The 26,859-nt window shown below is 41.5% G+C and overlaps 1 protein-coding gene across 2 annotated transcripts in view; it reads right to left on the reverse strand.

The window, feature by feature from the left end:
* CDS2 (CDP-diacylglycerol synthase 2) overlaps nucleotides 1–26,859 on the reverse strand; it is a 63,547-nt gene that overhangs the window by 24,055 nt on the left and 12,633 nt on the right. Inside the window, exon 1 of one of the 2 annotated variants that reach the window (XM_082671706.1) lies at nucleotides 14,154–14,223. The exons of the other annotated variant lie outside the window; for it this stretch is intronic. Coding sequence (XP_082527832.1) covers nucleotides 14,154–14,177 — 24 coding nt within the window. The 5' untranslated portion in view covers nucleotides 14,178–14,223. Of the gene's footprint in view, nucleotides 1–14,153; nucleotides 14,224–26,859 lie in introns of those variants that run through there. 2 annotated transcript variants of the gene reach the window in all.

Genomic DNA, 26,859 nt, shown 5'->3' on the forward strand with positions numbered 1-26,859 from the left:
AAATATATTTGCAATCTCAAAATTGGGCTCAAGTGTATTCCCTAGACCTCAGCCAGAAAATGAAACCAGGACCAGCAGCTGGATTCCACATCTGATGAACCCCTAAACTATAAACCGACATCCAGTACGCGCCTCAGTGTCATGCATCTCCAACAGTTCTTACTACAAAGATTACTAGACAAGGTAAGTGGACATGAGAGCTAATGTCCCCAGTATCTCATGCCTCAAGCTCCCCTGCCCCTGTGGGTAGGCAAGCACCCTGAGCTGTTTACAGTATTAGAATAGTATAGTGTCACTTTATTTTAGTGTCACTAATTCCTGATTCATAGCCAACAGTCATAGAAACAAGTGCCAATCAAATATACTGAGGACAAAAAATTAACGATGTTCTCATCCCAAAATTTCCATATTAGTTGTAGAAGAAATTATGAGAGCAACAATGCAAAATAGTTTTTGATAAATGACTAAGATCCCTGGGAAAAGGTGAAATAGGAAAATGAGAAAGCCATTTAAGAAATATAATACTCCTAATGATCAAAGATGAGACAATTTGAGCATTAAAATAAATAATAAACCAAAAGTGATATAAACACAAAAATATGAAAATCTGAGCTCATAATGATAACTGTGCAAAGCCACAGAGACCACCTTTGAAGGTTGCTGGGACACCAGATCATCTTTTGAAAACCAATCATTAAAAGGAAAAGTATGTTTATCGCACCCCTTCTGTACAATGGGTACAAAGAAATTGATTAAACTATTCTCTTTTGTCTTTGAAAAGTTCCTTTAATACAAAGGTTAAAAAAAAGAGTGCCTGGTCAGCTCAACTGCATATGACTTTCAGATATCCAGTACCTCAGCAGAGAAAAACCAATGTGCCCTCAAGTGTGATGTCCCAGACTCTGGGGACTAAAATGAGTCTAAAATTTCTAACACATGAAGTAAATAAAACAACCTCAAAGATGCCAAATCGAATGGACATTCCAGTCTTCATCTTATGCAGGTCTTCTTCACCTCTTGGCAATATTAGATCTAGCTGACCACTTCAATATTCTTCTCTCAGCTTCCACGATACATACTTTCCAGGTTCTCATTCTACCTGACTGGCTGCTCTCAGTCTTCTGTGCTATTTTTCCCTCTACCTGTCCTCTAAATGTTGATCTGGCCCTGGGCTCAATTCTGGACCCACTACACTCTCTCCCTTAAGTATTACCATCCAGCCCCTTGCCTTTAATTACCAATACCACACCAACAACTCTGATGTTTGTATCACCAACCCCAACCTCTCCTCCAGCGCCAGACCCAACTGCTATATTTCCAACTACTTACTGACATCTCCACTAGAAAGTTCTCACAGGCATCTCAAACATATCTGAAAAAAACTGCTGACATTACCCACGAAACTGTTGATCCTCAAGTGCCTAGCTAGCCAGTTGATGGCGCCACAATCTATATCCTGCCTAAGCCAGAAACCCGGGAGTCATGCTTAATTCCTCTCTCCTCATCTTTCCCCAGGTACTGGACACTGCAGCTGACTCCCTCCTAAAATCCATTCTACTCCCCTTGCATGGTGTGTAGTAGCCTGTGCAAAATAATCATTTTAATCCCATGCTCTTTTCCACAGCGACAGGTTCACGAACAGGCATTTAACCCCAGCATAACCCAATGGGGAACATGACTGTTCTGGAGTAGGCACTTGGCCTAAGATAGTATAATCAAATTAGAACTCTAGAATCAGTTAGATGACTGTGGGGAGAGACACTTGAGCTCTCTTTCCCCCACCAGCCTGAGGAAAAGGGGAACAGGTGGAGAGGCAGAGCCCCAGGTGCTACCAGCACTAGCCTGCATCTTCATGGGAGTCTTCAGATGATGCCAACACCTGAAAGCCACAGTGGAGTGAGGACCAAGAATGGCTTAAGCCAATGAATTGCATGATCTGCATGATTATCTGCAACTGAAAAACAATTCAAGTTCTGTTGGTTCTACAGCCAAAATATATATTGAACATATCCTTTCTATCTCCTCGGTCACTAGGCTCATCCCAGCCCCCATTATCTCTCATCTGCAACAGTCTCCTAATTGCTCCTTCCACCCTCCACTCTCCTCACAAATAGCCAATGATCTTCCTAAAATACCTACCAGTGCATGCGTCTCCCCCATTTAAAACCCCTTTAATGACCTCTCACTATCTTAACTTAACTTACCAGATCCCAACCTACCTCTCCTAGCCCTTCACTGCACCAGTGATCTCCAGGGAGGATGGACCCACAGCCACAGTGGCCTTTCTGCTGTCTCTCAATACACTGACCTAACTCCTGACTCAGAGTCTTCACCCCGACTCTGGAATGTTCTCACTGCTCAATCAGCCACCTCACTCAGTCTCCATTCAGACAGTCCCTCCTCAAAGAGGGCTTTTCTAACCACCCTACTCATAAAAGAATGGCTCAACTCCACCTCCATCATTCTCTATCTCCTTACAATGCTTTCTTTTCTTTATAGCACTTACTAATGCCTGAAATTTATTATCAATAAATTTGAAGGCACTAGGGAATGCATACCGCTTCAACCCTTATCTGGTCTTGATAAACATTTTTCTTAAAGTAATACATATTCCTTAAAGATAACTGGGATATGCATCTTTAGAACCTCCAAATTATCCAAAATAATTAACGTTCTGATGTATTTCATGCTAGTCTTTTTCTACGTATACATGTTTTTGGGGGGACAACAGCTGTAATCACACTGCACACCCAAGTCCTGTTTTGCTTCCTAGTCACCTCTGTCATCAATGACTTAGGTGAAACCACTGACGGCAGACTGATAAAACATGCAGGCAACACAAAGCTCAGAAAGATAGACAAACACTTAAAAATATCAATGTGCTAGAAAGACGGGCCAATTATACAAATATAAAATTAGACTGCAATTAACAGAAGACTTCAACCACCAGTTCAGAAGCATAAAATGAGGGAGATATAGCTTAACAGTAACATATACACCCGAAGACTTAAGGACTTTGACAATCACAGATTAGTTTGAATAACAAAAACAAAAACTGATCCAATCGGTTCAAAACAAGACAACAGGCCCAAAATGGAGTCACTTATGTTAAGTTCCCATCACCAAACCGAGACAACCTACAGCTTTGGCTCTCCTAGAAATGGAATCTTAAACCAGTCAGTCAGGAGTTACCTAATCAGCACTATTTTGGGTAATGTGCCTGACAGACCCCTACCATATCCTAAAGAAAAGTAACTTTGCAGTAACTAATCTACTTTTTTGCCTAGTGTTAAGTCCCTTGTTCCCACTCTCTCCTGCCTATAAAAGTCTTTCATTCTGTACTGCTCTGGGAGCTCATTTCTGTCTGCTACAGTGGATACTGCCTGATTCATGATCATTGAATGAAGCCAATAATATCTTCAAATTTTACTCAGTTGAACTTTTTTATTTTAAAAAAACAAACCTGGGCTTCCCTGGTGGTGCAGTGGTTGAGAGTCCACCTACCGATGCAGGGGACACGGGTTCGTGCCCTGGTCTGGGAGGATCCCACATGCCACGGAGCGGCTGGGCCCGTGAGCCATGGCCGCTGAGCCTGCGCGTCCGGAGCCTGTGCTCCGCAACGGGAGAGGCCACAACAGTGAGAGGCCCACGTACCGAAAGAAAAAAAAAAACACCTTAGGTTGTATTAACACAGGCATGGTCCTGCTCTACTTAGCGTTGGTGAGACCTTACCTAGGGGCAAATATGTCCAGTACAAAGGTTAAAACAGTAAGGAGATACAAAAGAAACAAGACTGTAATAGAAATAGATGAAGAAACCAGAGAGGCTGAGCCTGGGGACCACTGAGAAATGAACATGGCATCACTGTATTGATAAAAAAGCAGAAACAGGTTTTATGTCCCTAGCCAAGGAAAATTACTAGGTAAATTATGGTAAACCAACTTTCTGTGCAGCTATTAACAATACAACTATAAACACCATGCAGCAACACGAAAAAGGCAGAATGCAAAATTATGTCTATATGGGGTTTTAACTACATAAAGCTTGAAAACAGTTGACATATGTATCAGTTATCAATCTATTGCCTCTCGGACTGGATCTTTGGTGATACTGCTGGGCTTGGATCAATCCTGGTATACTGCACATGTAGTGTTTTAATACCCAGCTTTGGTTCTCCCTTTTGTGATAACAGTTCTTTAATTTTGTTTTGGGGTAATCCTCTCTCCACTCCCACCCAGTGTAGGCAGGTAATTTATAACTAATTAGAGCACTGTGCTCCCTAGACCACAACCACTGGTTGAGAGGTAAACACATGATCCAATCATAGCAATTCCTTGTACTTCTGGAGCCCCGAAGAAGAAGGCATAACCTTGTCAATGGGACCTTCCACCTGCTGGAAAATCCTGTAACCATGTGAAACCTAGAAATGAAGCCAACGTGAAAGAGAACCAAGAGACGGAGGGAGACTGGGGCTTGATGACATTGAGGCACTAGATTAAACTAGGCCTGAAGCTAGAACCTCCTTGGTCTTTAAATTACATGAGCTAATAGAGTCCTTTTTCCCTTTTAATCAAGTTTGAGAAGCTTCTTGCATTTATAACTGAAACAGTCTTATTTTATTCCTCTCCTCACACTTCTGTTCTTCTTCCCCACACTTCCTAAATGCCAGTGTTCCCCAAGCTTGTATTTCTGTAGTGCAGTGTACTGCACCCTTAGTACCATCAGTCTCTCTTCTATGGACCTACCTTCCGTAACACTAGATATATCCTCTCTCCCAAGCTACAGCACTACATTTCAACCCGTCAACAAGACACCTCTATGTCCAACCAGCACCTCAAAACTCAACAGGTCCAAAACGAACCACCTCCTTTACCACCCACACTAGCTCTTCCTCCTGTTTCTATCAGAATCGAATCTACCTGAGATGTGCTCCATAGGGAACAGTGACCTCATCACCATCTCCAAATCCCCCTCCCTACACCCCATCTGTCCTCAAACTGTGTGATCCTAACACTCCAGGGTTTCTCTTTATTCCCACTCTCACCCCTAGTATGCTTGCTAAAGTTTGCATGTCAGCCCTTCTCTACTACACTGGCCTCCCAATTGATTTCTCCACTAATTCCTCCCTTCTCTAACTTATTCCCCACACACTCCCAAATTAATCTTCATAAAGCACAGCTCTGATTACACGCCTCATCCACTCATTTTTGCCTAGTGAACTAATGACAAATGGCCTCTCACCTCAGGTCCTCCAAGATCCGTCCACTACACCCAGCACAAGCCACATGCTCCAACCAAGCACAGCTACTCATTGGCCCTGATTACCTCCCACCCTGTTCTCTTCTCCAGCTTTGTTCCCAGCCTTTTTTCCTCCTTGCTCATCCTTCAGATCCCATCTTAGGAGCACTAAGACTCCTCAGAGAACGTCTTCCCTGATTTCCACCTGCAGCAAACAGGAAAAAAAAAACACCCCTCCCCAAAATAAATTGACTTCCTAGAAATCTGTGAATATTACATTACATGGCAAAAGAGTAAATATTACCTTATATGGCAAAAGGTGTGTTAATTAAGTTAAGGATCTTGAACAGAGGTGCTTATCCTGATTATCCAGTTGGGCCCTAAATGGAATCACATGTGTCCTTATAGGAGAGAGGCAGAGGGAGATCTGATGCAGAAACAAAGGAGAAGACAATGTGAAGAAAGACCAGAAAGAGAGAGTGAGAGAGAGAGAGATGTGGCCACAAGCCAAGGGATGCCAAGATGTCACCAGAAGCTGGAAAGGGGCCTGGCATGGATTCGCCCCTAGAGACTCTGAAAGGAGTATGGTCCTGCCAATACTTTGATTTCAGGCTTCCAGCCTCCAAAAATTGTGAGAGAATAATTTCCTGTTGTTTTAAGCCACCGGGTTTGTGGCAATTTGTTAGAACAGCTCCAGGAAACTAATACCCGACCCTGCTCACCAGTTTCCTCTTTCAATAAAGTTCCCACAGCATATTATGTGTCCTTCCTCCCACTAATTTTTGCACTTTGTAGTCATGTTCAGAGGGCATAATCTTAACATAATCTAATTTAGATTTCAAGCTCATCAAAAGTAAGGACTGGGCTTCCCTGGTGGCGCAGTGGTTGAGAATCCACCTGCCGATGCAGGGGACGCGGGTTCGTGCCCCGGTCTGGGAAGATCCCACATGCCGCGGAGTGGCTGGGCCCGTGAGCCATGGCCACTGAGCCTGCGCGTCTGGAGCCTGTGCTCCGCAACGGGAGAGGCCACAGCAGTGAGAGGCCCGCGTACCGCAAAAAAAAAAAAAAAAAAAAAAGTAAGGACTGCCCTATTCATCTTTCTTTACCTTGAGTGCTCCTGGCCTAGAAGCTGGTTAAAGCTCAATGAGTGTTTTTTTAAACTCACTGAATTTTAATCAAATTCATCAACCTTTATCTACAAAACCTAGAATAATGGCTGCCACCATTTGGGTAGGAAAGACAACTTTAGAGCTACAGTTACACAATTACAACTAATGACTAAAAGGACTAAATTTTCAGCCCTTCCCGAAGATTAAAATTATTTGGGGAGGGACACCCATAAAACCCAGGTGATAATGAGCTGTATTTCTGGACAGCAACTAATGTGTTGTCAGGAATAAAGAATAAGTTGGCAGAGTGAAACCTTTTAAGCCCAAAATGGTTCAATGCTGCAAGAACATATAGGTACACTCATTTCCCTTGAATAATGGGAAATACTCCAGGCAGAATCAGAACACATCTGTCCTTTAAGCCAACTGGACTGCATGCTGGAAGGTCCCTTCCAATGCTCACACTTTGAAATGCTACCTTCATATTAAGAAACACTTGCTTTATTCTTCTTTGTAAGATCATTACTACCTGAAATTATTACACATTTTTCTGTCTCCTCCACTAGAACATAAACTCCATGTGGAAGGGACTTTTATTTACTGCTATATCCCCATGGCCTACAACACTGCCTGGTACATAGAAGGTCCTCAATAAATGTCTCTGTACAAAGGGAGGAAGGGAAGAAAGAAGACAGCTTAAGGAATGACTAAGGAGTTATCCACTTCTGAGTCTGTAGGTTAAAATGGCAGGCATAAATATCACACCACAATAGCCAACCACTTTGCACAAAATGTCTCCACCTCATGTCTGCAGGTTCTATGTGGAAGGAATGTGAAAGTCTTAAGAATGTCATAAGGATGAGCCATCAAACAGGAGAAGAGAGGTGGGTAGCAGAACTGAGAAGACAATCTCAAGCAGCTGCTGATTGCCTTTCCCTCCATGCATTCGTGCAAAAAAGGAATACATGCCTCCTGCAGCTTGGGCTTCCAGAAGCTGAGTTCTCCACCAAGCTAGTTTCTGCTCCAAGCACAGACAGACAGATGCATCAACCAAAAAAGAAATTACTCGCCACCTTAATAACATAGGCAACAGTGACTGGCAGCCACTTATTCTTCACACGGAACCGGCAGGCTGTCACCTCTACCCAACTCGATCTCAGCTGAGGGTTGAAGGTTTGATGAACAGAATAAACTCTAACATCTCTGTTATCTAGTATTAAGGAAAAACCTGCTAATCCATAGTGAAATTTCTAGATAACCAAAACGTACCTGCTTCATCAATAAAAAATGGTTTTCTTTTGAAGCTATTTAAAAGCAAATCTTCTACCCAAAAATGATTAACCACCTCTGCAAAAAGGATGCTTAACCTATTATTCTACGTTTCCTTTGTTAAAAAATAAAATTCAACAAAGTATATTTTAAAGATCTTTTTGGTTGTATTCAATCATGATCAGGCAGCATCCAACTCAGCAGAAAGAAATAAGCTCCCAGGAGCTGCACAAAATGAAAGGCTTTTATAGGAAGAAGGGAGTGTGAACAAGGAAACTATACTAGCAAAAAAGTAGATTGGGGGAATTCCCTGGCAGTCCAGTGGTTAGGACTCTGCGCTTCCACTGCAGGGGGAGGGGTTCAATCCCTCGTCAGGGAAATAAGATCCCAAATGCTGTGCGCAGTGAGGCCAAAAAAAAAAAGGTAGATTGGTTATTGCAATATTACTTTCCTTCAGGGAATGGCAGGGGTCTATCAGGAGATTACCCTAAATAGTGCTGATTAGGTAACTCCTGAGTGACTGGTCTAAGGTTCCATTTCTGGGAGAGCCAAAACAGTACCTAGGTCTCTTTGGTGATGTGGAGCTTAGCATAAGTGACTCCATTTTGGGCCTATTGTCTTGTTTTTAACACCCTGAATTCCCATTGCTCTTCCACCTGTGCAGATCTCAGGAGCTAATGAATGAAGAGGCTGTCTTCCCCAGTAATACAGACCCTGTGCTTTAGTGCTCAGGTTTGAATCCTAGAGTTTATCCTCCCTCAGTATCAGGCTACTGACATATTTGCCTTGAGAGCACTTCCAAGCTGCCTCTCTCCCAGAGAACTCTATCAGGGGTAGAGCCTCTATCCAAGGCTCTGAGAACTAGGCCTGAGCTAAGAATGGACAGCGCCAGTGAACTGTTCACAGCCTGAGAGAGTGCTCAGGCTCAGTGCCCAGTCAAGGATTTCTGGGCATAGACTGTGGATATCAGCCCCAGCTGTTCTCAGAGCATTTACTCCGAGAGGTCCTGGCTGGGAGCAACAATCTCTTAACCAGAAAGGCTTAAGGACAGCTCAGTACTTAGGCCTTACAGGTAGGTGAACCTGAGAAGGACACAGGGCAGGAAGAAATCTACCCATAGGCTTCCACAGGCAGGGAGGGAAATCCAAGTCACCACAATGCTCTGCTGCACGGTGAGAGTGGAAGCTGTGTTCATGCAGTCCAAGTTGCTTGTCACACCTGCATGCCATCATTGAGACTCAGGGCAGGCCACCCCAAAATATGTCACAATGGTATATTGATTATTTTGAATTAGTTATTTAAGAAACAGCCAATGCAAGAAGGACACTTTGACCCTCCTTGCTGTCCCCTGAAAGCAGGAAATCTCTCATGTGTAAGGTGCACTCCCTGCATCTGGAGCTTTAGGAGGACACCCTTATAGCCAAGTGATAGGGAATTCAGCCAAGAAGCCTATATAAACAAACCTTGTTAACTTCTTTAATTTACTACCCCAAGTCGAAACGCTGTTTACGTTCTTCACTAATTGGGCACCGAAAACCTAAGCTTCTTCATCCTGTCAATTCTTCACAAACCGTCTAAAAAGTATAAAAGCTGCCTGCTGTGGCCACTTCTTAGGTCCCATTCCTATGGGACCTCCATGCGCATGAATTAAAATTTCTTTTTCTCCTGTTAATCTGTCTTGTGTTAATTTTATTATTAGTCCAGCCACAGAACTTAAGGGGGGTAGAGGGGGAAATTTCCTCCTCACCGACAACAGTAATTTTTAGTTTAGCCTTTTTATGCATTTAAATTTTTACCTGATATTCTGTAGTGTGTCCAAATTTTGTGCATCTGAACCATTTAGTTTTACTGTCTTTTTATTTTCATAAACTCTAAACACTTTTCAACAAATGTTGCGATTGATACTAAGCACATCATGTATTAATGCAGCATAGTACTTCAATACTAAAAATAAACACTGACCTGCCAATGTTTTCTTTTTGCTCCACTACTCTAGTCACTAAGCTCAACAAATTCCTCCTGAAACCAGAGGCCTGGTTCAGACCACCCAGCCAGTTGCTAATCTTCACAGCTGACTTAACACCACTCAACCTCCCGACCACTTTACGTCTAGGAACAGCCAAGTCTGACAGCAACTGGGAGTTTATATGACCAAGAGGTCATAAAGGAAAGCTGTGCCTTTGGGCTCTGCTTGCTTTGTTACCCCAGTTTTGCCAGCCTGCCAGGAACCCCCATGATGGATCAACCTGCCTGCAGCTCATGGGAACTACAGAAATTCAAGACAAGGAGCCCAACTCCAGGGACTTCATCTGCTGAGGAGATAGCAACCAGGATTTGAACAGTCAATTTCCACAGAAGCATGGAGAAGGGAGGAGGATGAAGAAATGGGGTGCAGGAGTCAAGAGGGCTCCACAGAGCAGGCTGGGGCTGAGCCGGGCCTCAGGGGACAAGGCATCCATGCCACACAGGCCTCATACCAGTGTAGCTTCCAGCCTGCTTGCAGCCTGCAGGGCCTGCGCTGGCTGAGATGTCCCTGATTCCAGTTTGCAGGCCCCAAGGAACTCAGTGGCCACTGTCACCAGCTCCTTTCTCACAGACTGGTGCAGAGTGAGGTAAAGGCTTCCCCACTGCCCTCCCAACAGCCCTGTTGGCTAACCCTGAGACATTCATAGGTCCTCCTGTGTTAGGGACTCTCTGGCCACACCGTGACTGAGGAAACGAGGAGGCCAAGGAGGCAAAAGGCTAAGGCAAAGAGCATGGAACTCAGATTCAGCCCACCTGGGTTCAGAATATAGCTTGAATTTCAAGCCTTTTTGCTCATCCCTATAAAATAGGAGCTTCTGATAATGCAGAAAGCCCAAAGCTTCTGATAATGCAGCAAGCCCACTTCTAGACATGTATACAAGTGGCCGGCTGGTCACTGCATGGTCAGGCCTTGTAATAATGTCACAGGCCTACTGAGCACCCCACTGCCCAAATTCCTGCTAGGCTGTCACAGTGGCATGTCTGTGAAAAATGGATAATCATTTCCAAAAATCCTTTAAGAACAATACCAGTTTAGATCTTTCAACTTCTTTACTAAAAAAAAACAAACCTTATAATTAGTAAGAAAAATGTGAACATACCAATAGAAAATTAAGCAAAAGAGAAAGACAATTTGCCAAATACAAATAAATATTTACAAATATTTGTAAATGATGTAAAAAAAATGGCCACGAGAAACGATTTTCCTCACATCAGATTGAAAGAATAAAAAGAATATTCACTGTGGACCGGGGGCGGGGGGTGGGGGTGGGGGTGGGGGGGCAAAAACCAGTGCACTCATGGAAATGTAAATTAGGACCACCTTTCCGAAAGGCAATTTGGAAATAGGTACAAAGAGCCTTTAAATGGTTCACATCTCCTCTGATCTAGTCATTCCATGCTGAGACACTACCCTAAGTGAATGTCTAGAGAAACACAATTTATGAGAATGTTCATCACAGCATTATTTATAGGAAGAAACAAGCTATATGTCCAACAATAGAAGATTCTGCCATGATCTATTCAACAAAGATAGGGAGGAATGCCAAGCAGCCATTTTAAAACCACAGGAAAAAGATTAGCAGGACATGATGAAAATGTTAACAGCAGTTATATTCTGGGTAGTGAAATTAATGTAGTTTATATTCATTTATACTTTCCTGTCACCTCCACATTTTCCACAAAACAAGTATTGCTTCCATAATTTAAAAAGTACAAAATGGATATATCTAAGCCTCTCACCCCTCTGTGCTGACACCTTTACTGGCTTCCCCTAAACTCTGTGGCAGGGCACTCAAGGCTTCCCCATTGTACTTTGGGACCCTTGACTCATTCCCTGTCCATCCTTCCCAGCAGATTCCTGCTCCTGCAACTCAATGTCACCACCCCTGTACCAAGCCCTTTCCTCTCCCCCTGCCCAAGCGGTGCTAAACACCTCAGAATGATGAGTGAGTGAGCCCTGGAGTCACACACAGATGAACACACGAGGCAATATGAGATTCTTCGAAGCAACCAGAAAAACCAGCCCTAAGATCAGCTTCCACAACCACATTACCTGTGGTGAACTCATCAAAGCCAAGAGAGATTAGTGGACAACAAAGTCTGGAAATCCTGAGCCAGTTTCCCTGAAAAGGAAGGACCCTGAAAAATCCCAAACCATCCAATCTCAAACCATTCTATCCCCTTTTGGATCCCCAGGACACTAAAAATCTTTGTTTCTTCAATTTCAAATGATGGTTCATTCTAGTGTTTTGGATATATTAAGACCAATGAGAAATGTAAGAGTCATGTTAGAACACCAAACTGAATAATCAGAATAACTCTTCCCTGAGATCTAGGAAACAAGATGTCTAACCAAATCTCCCAGGACTCAGCAGGACCCTACAGAATGATGAGATGTCACTTGTCCGATGGAAAGTCCCTAGGAGAGGCTATATCTACAGAAGAAATGGTTTCTTTGTCAGAAGTTCTCAAAAAAACTACTCCCCAGGGGCACCTTTTCGATAGACCACTATGTGCGAAGTGAAAAGTGTCTGTACAGAGAATTCTGTGGAACAGACATGAGATAGAAATGGCAACTGTTCAAGAGAAGACTGGGTGTTTGGCTGCCATCCCTGTAAGAAAACAAAGCTCGTGTGGCCCTTGGTCTCCCAAAACTACAGGAGGGGAAAGACATCAACCCAAACATAGCACAGACAGGAACATAGTGGGAGATTCTATTCAAAGTAGCCAAAGATCAGCAATGAAGGGGCTTCTACAAACACCTTCACACTGAGCACAGGATGAGACACTATAAACCACAATGGAAGGGAACAGAGAAGATTTATACCTTTGGAGTTAAGCCCATGGCAAAAAAAAAAATGGCCAGAGGCAATAAAAACTCCAGCCAGCCAGTCTCCACATGTAACATAATGAGACTATTTCTCAATCTTATCCTTTAGTTATTTTTCCACCAAGGACCTCTTATTTTGAAGAATCCAGTTATTAATAACTGATTTGTTTCTCCAAAGATAACTGCCACATTGCACATCCTCCTTAGGCTCTCTCAGGTTTCAATGCCAGCCCTGCCACCTCCAGCAAGTTACTGCTCCAACACACAGGAAACATACATTTCTGATGCAATAGTGGGAAGGGGGTGCATGTGCAATGATAACTTTTATCCAAAGGCATCTTGTTAAAGCCACACCATTTCTGGCTATTCTCACACAATTTTGTAAGAATTCAAGATCATCATTTTGAACAACAATTATTGCTCCATCCTACAGAGAGATCAAAAGATATAAATTAGATGATGATAGACAGGAAACCGAGGGCCTGGTTCTTCCTCTAGTTTTAGAAAAGTGGTGCTGGACATCCATCTTGGGAGATACTAGTATGCAGTGACTTTTCTACATATTACTCCTTTGTTTACCAAACATTCAAGTAACACCGTCCAAAAGATGCCTATGCCTTGAGGGCTCTCCCACTGAGGAGCAGGCAGCTGCCTGTGCTTGACCCTCAGTCCCTTCCTTCCTATCCCCAAACCTGCAAAACAGTCCCCCTTTTCTTGTTTCCTCACTTCCCATGAATCAGCTGCCTGCCACCACTGGAGAAGACCCTCAGCCACCACTGTTCTCTTCTCCTCTCTGCCCTCATTTTCCCCAGCTTTTCTTTTTCATTGCTTAGGAGATCTGCTGCCAATTTTTGATAGGCATCTTCAGGCCTTTGGAAGTGCTCAGAGGTCACTGGTTGCCCCAACATCCATTCTCCCTTTTTTCCCATTGTAATAGAACCCCAATGCTTAGCCAAGTGCATGACCATTTCCCAGCTTCCCTTGCAACCAGACGAGGACAAGTGACAGAGTGTGGCCAATAAGCTATAAGCAGAAACAGTGAGTGCATTTTCTAGGAAATATCCTTACAGGAAAGGAGCAGGCCTCTTCTTCTCCTGCCCTTCTTCCTGCTTTCTGAAACATGGATGTGATGGCTAGAACTGCAGCAGCCATACTGTACTAGAGGCAAAAGTCACATACTCAGGGTGGTGGAACAGCAAAAGAAGAAACCTGAATCCTTGACACTATGAAGCTGCTGGAATGCTGACCTCTAGACTTCTTTTTTTTGTGAGAGAAATACACTTCCATCTTGTTTAATCCTCTATCATTTCTGGTTTTCAGTCACTTGGAGTTAAACAGGGCAAGAAGCCTGAGATTTTGCTAGAATGTTTAAAGAAATAAGTTATAAACACACAGTGCTAGTCATTTCGAAAAGCTACATAGAGACTAAAAAATATCATTAAAAAGAGCTTAGCAAAATCCATAAAATGGCAAATGTATGTATAAAGATTTACTGTTCAAAAAACTTAGGTCCCATAACCTTGTGAGATACCATCTTCCATAAAATGATTTTTGGGTCACTGAGAGAAAATACAGAGGCAGAGGATAAACCACATTTACTCCTTATTCTACTTGACATCTCCATGGCACTTGTTCTTTCAGGCTTTGGTAGCACACCACACTCTCCTTCATTGGCCTCCTACCCTGTCTCGTCTCCTCTCCTCCATCAAACAACTCCAACCAAACACAGGCACTTCCCAGGGTCAGTTATCAGCTCTTTTGCCTTTCTTGCTTGTCAGAAGCAGAAGCCCAGAATTCAGTGTTCACCAATCAAGAGGAACCAATTTTATTTTCGCCACACACATAAAACAACAACAAAAACAGTGTTGCAACTAACTGCTTCTAATGTTGTAAGATGAACTTGGTCTCTCAAAACTCAAAACTCCCTGTTGAAGAGGGCAGACAGAGCCCATGCCCTTTGACCTGAACATCCAACTGAAATCAATGTCAATGGGTACAGTACGTAATAAAACCATGGCCTTAGACGAAATATTAGGGGACAGAGATCATCAATGGATGAGATTTCAACAAATTTCTGGATGACAAAGTAGACTGAAGAGCTAAGATGGATGGAATAAAACAGAAAAAAAAAAAAATGCAGCCAAGAGATTATATGGAAGAAAGGCTCCAGGCAAAGTAGGAGCCCTCTGCCCTCTGAAATCCTGGAGGAGCTCTGGACTGAGGTCTGACAGATAAGATGGCGGATGAGATTTAGGGGGCTCTGCTCCCCACCCACTCAACCTAAAATGAAGCCTATCAGGCAACAGACCCCATTTAAGCACACAGAGGTCAGGCAATTCCCATTCAGGACACAGGTGAGTCAAGACACTGCTGTGTCTCTCCCATTCTCTCCATGTCTGAATGGGGTTGTCCTGCCCACCTTCATCCTGTCCCTCTTCCACAACTCTACTTGAAGGGGCAAGAGATGACAGATAGATAATAACCCTTTCATGTACAGTCACCAGACCCAATGAGGAGACTGCCGGATATCAAACTGCATGCGAACTATGAGCCAAACACAATCACTAGTAACTGAACGGAGCTTTGTGCTGCCGGCTTTGAGAGGAAGTAATTGAATTCTGCAAGCCAGAAGAGAAGACTGGATCAAGCAAGCACACCCTGCAAACCCTCCCCAGCTAATGTTTTCCTGGGAAGACATACATGGATTAATATACACTTCACAGACTGCACATGACCCTCAACATGATGTTTTCAGTCAGTGTTTACAGAGGGAAAAAAATGTCTATTAACGTCCCGAAGATCCATTCAGCATTTTAACAGAAGAATGCATTGGGGAAATTTTTTAGTTACGTTTCAAACAACACTGGGAGAACATCAGAATCAATACACATTTTGAATAGTATATTAAATTTCAAGAGATGTGTGATCTCCAAAGGTACTGATATTTTGAGAGTCATATTGGCAACACATGCCTTGTGAAGATCCGATGAGAAGCCTCCTTTTATTTTTTTACTTTCTTATTAATGATTTTTTTTATTGCTTTACAATGGTGTGTTAGTTTCTGCTTTATAACAAAGTGAATCAGTTATACATATACATATGTTCCCATATCTCTTCCCTCTTGCGTCTCCCTCCCTCCCACCCTCCCTATCCCACCCCTCCAGGCGGTCACAAAGCACCAAGTTGATCTCCCTGTGCTACGCAGCTGCTTCCCACTAGCTATCTACCTTACATTTGGTAGTGTATATATGTCCATGCCTCTCTCTTGCTTTGTCACAGCTTACCCTTCCCCCTCCCCATATCCTCAAGTCCATTCTCTAATAGGTCTGTGTCTTTATTCCTGTCTTACCCCTAGGTTCTTCATGACATTTTTTTCCTTAAATTCCATATATATGTGTTAGCATACAGTATTTGTTTTTCTCTTTCTGACTTACTTCAATCTGTATGACAGACTCTAGGTCTATCCACTTCATTAAAAATAGCTCAATTTCGTTTCTTTTTATGGCTGAGTAATATTCCATTGCATATATGTGCCACATCTTCTTTATCCATTCATCCGATGATGGACACTTAGGTTGTTTCCATCTCCGGGTTATTGTAAATAGAGCTGCAATGAACATTTTGGTACATGACTCTTTTTGAATTATGGTTTTCTCACGGTATATGCCCAGTAGTGGGATTGCTGGATCATATGGTAATTCTATTTATAGTTTTTTAAGGAACCTCCATACTGTTCTCCACAGTGGCTGTATCAATTTACATTCCCACCAACAGTGCAAGAGCGTTCCCTTTTCTCACACCCTCTCCAGCATTTATTGTTTCTAGATTCTTGGATGATGGCCATTCTGACTGGTGTGAGATAATATCTCATTGTAGATTTGATTTGCATTTCTCTAATGATTAATGATGTTGAGCATTCTTTCATGTGTTTGTTGGCAGTCTGTATATCTTCTTTGGAGAAATGTCTATTTAGGTCTTCTGCCCATTTTTGGATTGGGTTGTTTGTTTTTTGTTATTGAGCTGCATGAGCTGCTTATAAATTTGGGAGATTAATCCTTTGTCAGTTGCTTCATTCGCAAATATTTTCTCCCATTCTGAGGGTTGTCTTTTGGTCTTGTTTATGGTTTCCTTTGCTGTGCAAAAGCTTTTATGTTTCATTAGGTCCCATTTGTTTATTTTTGTTTTTATTTCCATTTATCTGGGAGTTGGGTCAAAAAGGATCTTGCTGTGATTTATGTCATACAGTGTTCTGCCTATGTTTTCCTCTAAGAGTTTGATAGTTTCTGGCCTTATATTTAGGTCTTTAATCCATTTTGAGCTTATTTTTGTGTATGGTGTAAGGGAGTGATCTAATCTCATACTTTTCCGTGTACCTGTCCAGTTTTCCCAGCGCCACTTATTGAACAGGCTGTCCTCTCTCCACTGTACATTCCTGCCTCCTTTATAAAAGATAAGGTGAACATATGTGCGTGGGTTTATCTCTGGGCTTTCTATCCTGTTCCATTGATCTATCTTTCTGTTTTTGTGCCAGTACCATAGTGTCTTGATTATTATAACTTTGTAGTATAATCTAAAATCAGGGAGCCTGATTCCTCCAGCTCTGTTTATCGTTCTCATGATTGCTTTGGCTATTCGGGGTCTTTTGTATTTCCATACAAATTGTGAAATTTTTTGTTCTCGTTCTGTGAAAACTACCAGTGGTAGTTTGATAGCGATTGCATTGAATCTGTAGATTGCTTTGGGTAGTAGAGTCATTTTCACAATGTTGATTTTCCAATCTAAGAACATGGTATATCTCTCTATCTATTTCTATCATCTTTAATCTCTTTCATCAGTGTCATAATTTTCTGCATACAGGTCTTTTGTCTCCTTAGGTAGGTTTATTCCTAGATATTTTATTCTTTTTGTTGCAGTGGTAAATGGGAGTGTTTTCTTGATTTCACTTTCAGATTTTTCATCATTAGTGTATAGGAATGCCAGAGATTTCTGTGCATTAATTTTGTATCCTGCTACTTTACCAAATTCATTGATTAGCTCTAATAGTTTTCTGGTAGCATCTTTAGGATTCTGTATGTATTGTATCATGTCATCTGCAAACAGTGACAGCTTTACTTCTTCTTTTCCTATTTGGATTCCTTTTATTTCCTTTTCTTCTGTGATTGCTGTGGCTAAAACTTCCAAAACTATGTTGAATAAGAGTGGTGAGAGTGGGCAACCTTGTCTTGTTTCTGATCTTAGTGGAAATGCTTTCAGTTTTTCACCATTGAAGACGATGTTGGCTGTGGGTTTGTCATATGTGGCCTTTATTATGTTGAGGAAAGTTCCCTCTATGCCTACTTTATGCAGGGCTTTTATCATAAATGGGTGTTGAATTTTGTCAAAAGCTTTCTCTGCATCTATTGAGATGATCATATGGTTTTTCTCCTTCAATTTGTTAATATGGTTTATTACATTGATTGTTTTCCGTATATTGAAGAATGCTTGCATTCCTGGAATAAACCCCACTTGATCATGGTGTATGATCCTTTTAATGTGCTGTTGGATTCTGTTTGCTAGTATTCTGCTGAGGATTTTTGCATCTATGTTCATCAGTGATATTGGCCTGTAATTTTCTTTCTTTGTGACATCCTTGTCTGGTTTTGGTATCAAGGTGATGGTGGCCTCGTAGAATGAGTTTGGGAGTGTTCCTCCCTCTGCTATATTTGGAAGAGTGTGAGAAGGATAGGTGTTAGCTCTTCTCTAAATGTTTGATAGAATTCGCCTGTGAAGCCATCTGGTCCTGGCCTTTTGTTTGTTGGAAGATTTTTAATCACAGTTTCAATTTCAGTGCCTGTGATTGGTCTGTTCATATTTTCTATTTCTTCCTGATTCAGTCTTGGTAGGTTGTGCATTTCTAAGAATTTGTCCATTTCTTCCAGGTTGTCCATTTTATTGGCATAGAGTTGCTTGTAGTATTCTCTCATGATCTTTTGTATTTCTGCAGTATCAGTTGTTATTTCTCCTTTTTCATTTCTAATTCTATTGATGGGTCTTCTCCCTTTTTTTCTTGATGAGTGTGGCTAATGATTTATCAATTTTGTTTATCTTCTCAAAGAGTCAGCTTTTAGTTTTATTGATCTTTGCTATCGTTTCCTTCATTTCTTTTTCATTTATTTCTGATCTGATCTTTATGATTTCTTTCCTTCTGCTAACTTTGGGGTTATTTTTCCTTCTTTCTCTAGTTGCTTTAGGTGCAAGGTTAGGTTGTTTATTCGAGATGTTTCCTGTTTCTTAAGGTAGGATTGTATTGCTATAAACTTCCATCTTAGAACTGCTTTTGCTGCATCCCATAGATTTTAGGTCGTTGTGTGTCCATTGTCATTTGTTTCTAGGTATTTTTTTTATTTCCTCTTTGATTTCTTCAGTGATCACTTCGTTATTAAGTAGTATATTGTTTAGCCTCCATGTGTTTGTATTTTTTACAGATCTTTATCTGTAATTGATATCTAGTCTCATAGCATTGTGGTCGGAAAAGATACTTGAAAATATTTCAATTTTCTTATATTTACTAAGGCTTGACTTGTGACCCAAGATATGGTCTATCCTGGAGAATGTTCCATGAGCACTTGAGAAAAATGTGTATTCTGTTGTTCTTGGATGGAATGTCCTATAAATATCAATTAAGTCCATCTTGTTTCATGTATCATTTAAAGCTTGTGTTTCCTTATTTATTTTCATTTTGGATGATCTATCCATTGGTGAAGGTAGGGTGTTAAAGTTCCCTACTATGAATGTGTTAGTGTCGATTTCCCCTTTTATGACTGTCAGTATTTGCCTTATGTATTGAGGTGCTCCTATGTTGGGTGCATAAATATTTACAATTGTTGTATCTTCTTCTTGGATCGATCCCTTGATCATTATGTAGTGTCCTTCTTTGTCTCTTCTAATAGTCTTTGTTTTAAAGTCTATTTTGTCTGATATGAGAATTGCTACTCCAGCTTTCTTTTGGTTTCCATTTGCATGAAATATCTTTTTCCATCCCCTTACTTTCAGTCCGTATGTGTCTCTAGGTCTGAAGTGGGTCTCTTGTACACAGCAAATATATGGGTCTTGTTTTTGTATCCATTCAGCCAATCTGTGTCTTTTGGTGGGAGCATTTAGTCCACTTACATTTAAGGTAATTATCGATATGTGTGTTCCTATTCCCATTTTCTTAATTGTTTTGGGTTCGTTATTGTAGGTCTTTTCCTTCTCTTGTGTTTCTTGCCTAGAGAAGATCCTTTAGCATTTGTTGTAAAGTTGGTTTGCTGGTGCTGAACTCTTTCAGCTTTTGCTTGACTGTAAAGGTTTTAATTTCTCCATTAAATCTGAATGAGATCCTTGCTGCGTAGAGTAATCTTGGTTGTAGATTTTTCTCCTTCAACACTTTAAATATGTCCTGCCAGTCCCTTTTGGCTTGCAGAGTTTCTGCTGAAAGATCAGCTGTTAAACTTATGGGGATTCTCTTGCATGTTATTTGTTGTTTTTCCCTTGCTGCTTTTAATATGTTTTCTTTGTATTTAATTTTTGACAGTTTGATAAATGTGTCTTGGCGTGTTTCTCTTTGGATTTATAATGTATGGGACTCTCTGTGCTTCCTGGACTTGATTAACTATTTCCTTTCCCATATTAGGGAAGTTTTCAACTATAATCTCTTCAAATATTTTCTCAGTCCCTTTCTTTTTCTCTTTTTCTTCTGGAACCCCTATAATTCAATGTTGGTGCATTTAATGTTGTCCCAGAGGTCTCAGAGACTGTCCTCACTTCTTTTCATTCTTTTTTCTTTATTTTGCTCTGCAGTAGTTATTTCCACTATTTTATCTTCCAGGTCAATTATCCGTTCTTCTGCCTCAGTTATTCTGCTATTGATCCCATCTAGAGTTTTTTTTTTTTTTTTTTGCGGTACCTGGGCCTCTCACTGCTGTGGCCTCTCCCATTGCAGAGCACAGGCTCCGGACGCGCAGGCTCAGCGGCCATGGCTCACGGGCCTAGCCACTCCGCGGCATATGGGATCTTCCTGGACCGGGACACGAACCCGTGTCCCCTGCATCAGCAGGTGGACTCTCAACCACTGCACCACCAGGGAAGCCCTAGAGTATTTTTAATTTCATTTATTGTGTTGTTCATCATTGTTTGTTTCATTTTTAGTTCTTCTAGGTCCTTGTTAAATGTTTCTTGCATTCTGTCCATTCTATTTCCAAGATTTTGGATCACCTTTACTATCATTATTCTGAATTCTTTTTCAGGTAGACTGCCTATTTCCTCTTCATTTGTTAGGTCTGGTGGGCTTTTATCCTGCTCCTTCATCTGCTGTGTGTTTTTCTGTCTTGCCTGAGGCACGCCGTGCGTTCTCCAGGGGAAGTTGTCCCTGGATCCTGGGACCCTGGCAGTGGCGGGCTGGACAGGCTCCCCAGAAGGGGCGTGTGGATAGTAACCTGTGCTCGCACACAGGCTTCTTGGTGGCAGCAGCAGCAGCCTTAGCATCTCATGCCCGTCTCTGGGGTCCACGCTTTTAGCCGCGGCTCGCGCCCGTCTCTGGAGCTCCTTTAAGCAGCGCTCTTAATCCCCTCTCCTCGCCCACCAGGAAACAAAGAGGGAAGAAAAAGTCTCTTGCCTCTTCAGCAGGTCCAGACTTTTTCCCGGACTCCCTTCCGGCTAGCCGTGGCGCACTACCCCCTTAGTAAGTATGTCAAACCTTAGTATTTTCAGTCTTTTTAATTTTAGCCATTCTGGTGGGTGTGTAGTGGTATCTTATTGTGAGTTTTGCTTTGATTTTCCTGATGACTAATGACATTGGATATATTTACTGACCATTTGAAGTACCCATTTTTCTACTGAGTTTCCTTTTTTAAATTCATTTTGTAGGAATTATTTATAGATTCTGGATATGAGTCCTGTGTCAGATTTTTTTTTATAAATATTGTCTGTGGCCTTCCTTTTCACTCTCTTAATAGCACAGTAAATAGAATTTCTTAATTTTAATGTAGCTCGAATTCTCAATTGTTTCCTTTATAGTTAGTGCTTTTTCATAGGGACTTAACATCACAATACCATTATATCACATCTGAAAAGTTAACAATTCCTTTATATTAAGTATCCAATATTTGAATTTACCCAATAATTTCATTTTTTCTCTTTATAGCAGTTTGATTGAATCAGGATCCAAATAAGGTCCAGAAATCATTAATCTGTCTTAAGTCTTCTAATTTGTAGGTTTTATCCTCCATATATCTATATCTATTGCTTCCCCCCCCCTTTTTTTTTTAAGTGGGGGAGGTGGGTCTCCTTGCCATTTATTTTCTACAGCTACCAGGTCATTTGTCCAGTGCTGTTTCTCATCGTTCCTTGAATCTCCTGTAAACTAGCAGTTAGAACTAGAGTCTTGAAGAGTTTGGGGTATGATTTTTTTGACAAGATTCCTCCATCAGTAGTATTGTACGTATACTTCCATCAGGAAATACACAATAACTGGTTGTCTGTGATGGTAGTAGCACTGATGGTTATTGCCTCATTTCAATTAATCCAATGGGGTGTGGAAATATTAATATTCTATTACTCCTTTTCCAATTATTCTATAAAGCGAAACTTTTAATCAACTATTTGGTTACTCGAAGGTACAGTTCATACAAGAAAGGCATAATGCCTCAGAACAACCCCACTCTAAGCCCTATTGTTGAGATGAGAAAACTTAAGCACATTAGTGGTAGAGTCAAGTTATAAACCAAGCAGTCCAACTTGAGGATTTGTGCTTGTAACCACTAGGCCAAAATTCCTCTCCTAAAATCAAGAAACAAGTGAATACTCAGTATTCCTTTCTGGGGGGAGACCACAAGGTCAAATACTCTCATGCAGTTACGGTGACTACAAATTTACTGCAGAAGAAAATATATTATTTGTAACAAAAGCTTAAATAATGTACATCCTTTTTGAGTTGGTAGTTCTAAACATAGAACTTATCTAAGAATATGCATGTGCAGAAAGGTGTGTGTGTGTGTGTGTGTGTGTGTGTGTGTGTGTGTGTGTGTGTGTGTGTGTTAAATCGAGGGTATTTGCTACACCTTGCTTAAAACAGCAAAAAACTTAAAACAACTTAAACGCCTGATTGGTTCAATAAGTTAAGGTACAGCCTCAGCAAAATGACACAAAACCACTAAAAATGATAGCAGGTCAAAATGTTTAAAGACCTGAACTATATTTAGGGCATATTCTTCTGTTAAAAGTGAGTTACAATAGTACACATAGTGCAGGAATGCACAGTGTGTATAAAAATAAATATTAACAGTGGTTATCTCTGAGTGGCAGGATTACAGTGATTTCTTTTTTGTGCTTTTACAATGATTATCTTTTGTTTTCACCTATGCCTTTCATAATTAAAAAAAAAAGTTTGAAATACTGTTTGAAAAGAACCTTTATGAACCTTAACGATGTGGGAAAAAGTTCCTGACAGCATAAAAAGGCAAGCTATCATCTACGAGCTCTATGATGTCATATCTTATATTTAAGTCTTTTTTCCCCCAACAGATTTTTAATTTTTTTTTTTTTTTTTTTTGGCTGCGTTGGGTCTTCGTTGCTGTGTGCAAACTTTCTCTAGTTGCAGCAAGTGGGGGCTACTCTTCATTGCGGTGCACAGGCTTCTCATTGTAATGGCTTCTTTTGTTGGGGAGCATGGGATCTAGGCACACGGGCTTCAGTAGTTGTGGCATGCAGGCTCAGTACATGTGGCTCACGGGCTTAGGTGCTCCACAGCATGTGGGATCTTCCCAGACCAGGGCTCAAACCCACGTCCCCTGCATTGGCAGGCAGATTCCTAACCACTGCACCACCAGGGAAGTCCCTATATTTAAGTCTTTAAGCAATTTTGAGTTTATTCGTGTGTATGGTGTGAGGGAGTGTTCTAATTTCACTGATTTACGTATAGCTGTCCAGGTTTCCCAACACTACTTGAAGAGACTGTCTTTTCTCCATTGTATATACTTGCCTCTTTTGTTGAAGATTAATTGACTGTAGGTGCGTGGGTTTATTTCTGGGCTCTCTATTCTGTTCCATTGATCTATATATCTGTTTTTGTGCCAATACCACACTGTTTTGGTTACAGTAGCTTTGTAGTATTGTCTGAAGTCTGGGAGGGTTATGCCTCCAACTTTGTTCTTTTTCTCCAGGATTGCTTTGGCAATTCTGGGTCCTGTACGGTTCCATACGAATTTTAGGATTATTCTGTTCTAGTTCCGTAAAAACGTCATGGGATCACTCCCTCTTGAGACAGCACCGGAATCACAACTAACTGCTGAACAATCAAAGACAAGAAGACACTGGAACTCACCAAAAAAGATACCCCACATCCAAGGACGAAGGAGAAGCCACAATGAGATGGTAGGAGGGATGCAATCACAATAAAATCAAATCCTATAACTGCTGGGTGGCTGACTCACTAACTGGAAAACACTTACACCACAAAAGACCACCCACTGGAGTGAAGGTTCTGAGTCTCACATCAGGCTACCCAACCTGGGAGTCCAGCAATGGGAGGAGGAATTCCTAGAGAATCAGACTTTGAAAGCTAGTGGGATTTGACTGCAGGACTTCGAGAGGACTGGGGTAAACAGAGACTCCACTCTTGGAAGGCACACACAAAGTAGTGTGCGCACTGGGACCCAAGAGAAGGAGCAGTGACCCCACAGCAGACAGAACCAGACCCACCTGCTAGTATTGGAGGGTCTCCTGCAGAGGCAGGGGGTGGCTGTGGCTCACCATGGGGACAAGGACACTGGAAGCAGAAGTTCTGGGAAGTACTCCTTCACATGAGCCCTCCCAGTAGTCCCACCAAAGAGCCAAGTAGGCTCCAGTGTTGGGTCACCTCAGGCCAAACAACCATCAGCAGACAAGCAGATTGAAGTTTTACTGAGCTCTGGGAACCAGAGCAACACCCAGCTCTACTCACCACCAGTCCCTCCCATCAGGAAGCCTGCACAGCCTCTTAGTTAGCCTCATCCACCAGAGAGCAGACAACAGAATCAAGAAGAACTACAATTCTGCAGCCTGTGGAAGGAAAACCATATTCACAGAAAGACAGACAAAATGAAAATGCAGAAGACTTTGTACCAGATGAAGGAACAAGATAAACCCCCAGAAAAACAACTAAATGAAGTGGAAATAGGCAACCTTCCAGAAAAAGAATTCGGAATAATGACAGTGAAGATGATCCAGGACCTTGGGAAAAGAATGGAGGCAAAGATCAAGAAGATGCAAGAAATGTTTAACAAAGACCTAGAAGAATTAAAGAACAAACACAGAGACAGCAGAAGCAAGAAGAACTACAATCCTGCAGCCTGTGGAACAAAAACCACATTCACAGAAAGACAGACAAGATGAAAAGGCAGAGGGCTATGTACCAAATGAAGGAACAAGATAAAACCCCAGAAAAAACACTAAATGAAGTTGAGATAGGCAACCTTCCAGAAAAAGAATTCAGAATAATGATAGTGAAGATGATCCAGGACCCCAGAAAAAGAATGGAGGCAAAGATCAAGAAGATGCAAGAAATGTTTAATAAAGACCTTGAAGAATTAAAGAACAAACAAACAGAGATGAACAATACAATAACTGAAAACTACACTAGAAGGAATCAATAGCAGAATAACTGAGGCAGAAGAATGGATAAGTGACCTGGAAGACACAATGGTGGAATTCACTGCTGCAGAACAGAATAAAGAAAAAAGAATGAAAAGAAATGAAGACAGCCTAAGAGACCACTGGGACAACATTAAACGCAACAACATTTGCATTATAGGGGTCCCAGAAGGAGAAGAGAGAGAGAAAGGACCAGAGAAAATATCTGAAGAGATTATAGTCGAAAACTTCCCTAACATGGGAAAGAAAGCAGCCACCCAAGTCCAGGAAGCTCAGCGAGTCCCATACAGGATAAACCCAAGGAGAAACACTCCAAAACACATAGTAATCAAACTGGCAAAAATTAAAGACAAAGAAAAGTTATTAAAAGCAGCAAGGGAAAAACGACAAATAACATACAAGGGAACTCCCATAAAGTTAAGTTAACAGCTGATTTCTCAGCAGAAACTACAAGCCAGAAGGGAGTGGCATGATATACTTCAAGTGATGAAAGGGAAGAACCTACAACCAAGATTACTCTACCCAGCAAGGATCTCATTCAGATTCGATGGAGAAATCAAAAGCTTTACAGAGAAGCAAAAGCTAAGAAAATTCAGCACCACCAAACCAGCTCTACAACAAATGCTAAAGGAACTTCTCTAAGTGGGAAACACAAGAGAAGAAAAGGACCTACAAAAACAAACTCAAAACAATTAAGAAAATGGTCAGAGGAAAATACATATCGATAATTACCTTTAACGTGAATGGATTAAATGCTCCAACCAAAAGACACAGGATTGATGAATGAATACAAAAACAAGACCCATCTATATGCTGTCTACAACAGACCCACTTCAGACCTTAGCGACACATACATACTGAAAGTGAGGGAATGGAAGAAGATATTCCATGCAAATGGAAATTAAAAGGAAGCAAGAGTAGCAATACTCATATGAGATAAAATAGACTTTAAAATAAAGAATGTTATAAGAGACAAGGAAGCACACTACATAATGATCAAGGGATCAATCCAAGAAAAAAAATATAACAATTATAAATATATATGCACCCAACATAGAAGCACCTCAATAAATAAGACAACTGCTAACAGCTATAAAAGAGGAAATCAACGGTAACACAGTAGTAGTGGGGGACTTTACACCTCACTTACACCAATGGACAAGTCATACAGACAGAAAAATAATAAGTAAACACAAGCTTTAAATGACACAATAGGGCTTCCCTGGTGGTGCAGTGGTTAAGAATCCACCTGCCAATGCAGGGAACACGGGTTGGAGGCCTGGTCCAGGAAGATCCCACATGCCACGGAGCAACTAAGCTCGTGTGCCACAAATACTGAGCCTGTGCTCTAGAGCCTGAGAGCCACAACTACTGAGCCACATGCCACAACTACTGAAGCCCGTGCATCTAGAGCCCATGCTCTGCAACAAGAGAAGCCACCTCAATGAGAAGCCCACGCACCACAACGAAGAGTAGCCCCCCTCGCCACAACTAGAAAAAGCTCGCGCGCAGCAACAAAGACCCAATGCAGCCAAAAATAAATAAAATTAATTACACAATAGACCAGATAAATTTATTTGATATTTCTAAGACATTCCATCCAAAAACAGCAGATTACACTTTCTTCTCAAGTGCACACAGAACTTTCTGCAGGATAGATCACATCTAGGGTCACAAATCAAGCCTCGGTACATTTAAGAAAACTGAAATCGTAACGAGCATCTTTTCCAACCACAACACTAT

The sequence above is a fragment of the Grampus griseus genome (assembly GCF_964374135.1).
Source record: "Grampus griseus genome assembly, chromosome: 14".
Taxonomy (NCBI): domain Eukaryota; kingdom Metazoa; phylum Chordata; class Mammalia; order Artiodactyla; family Delphinidae; genus Grampus; species Grampus griseus.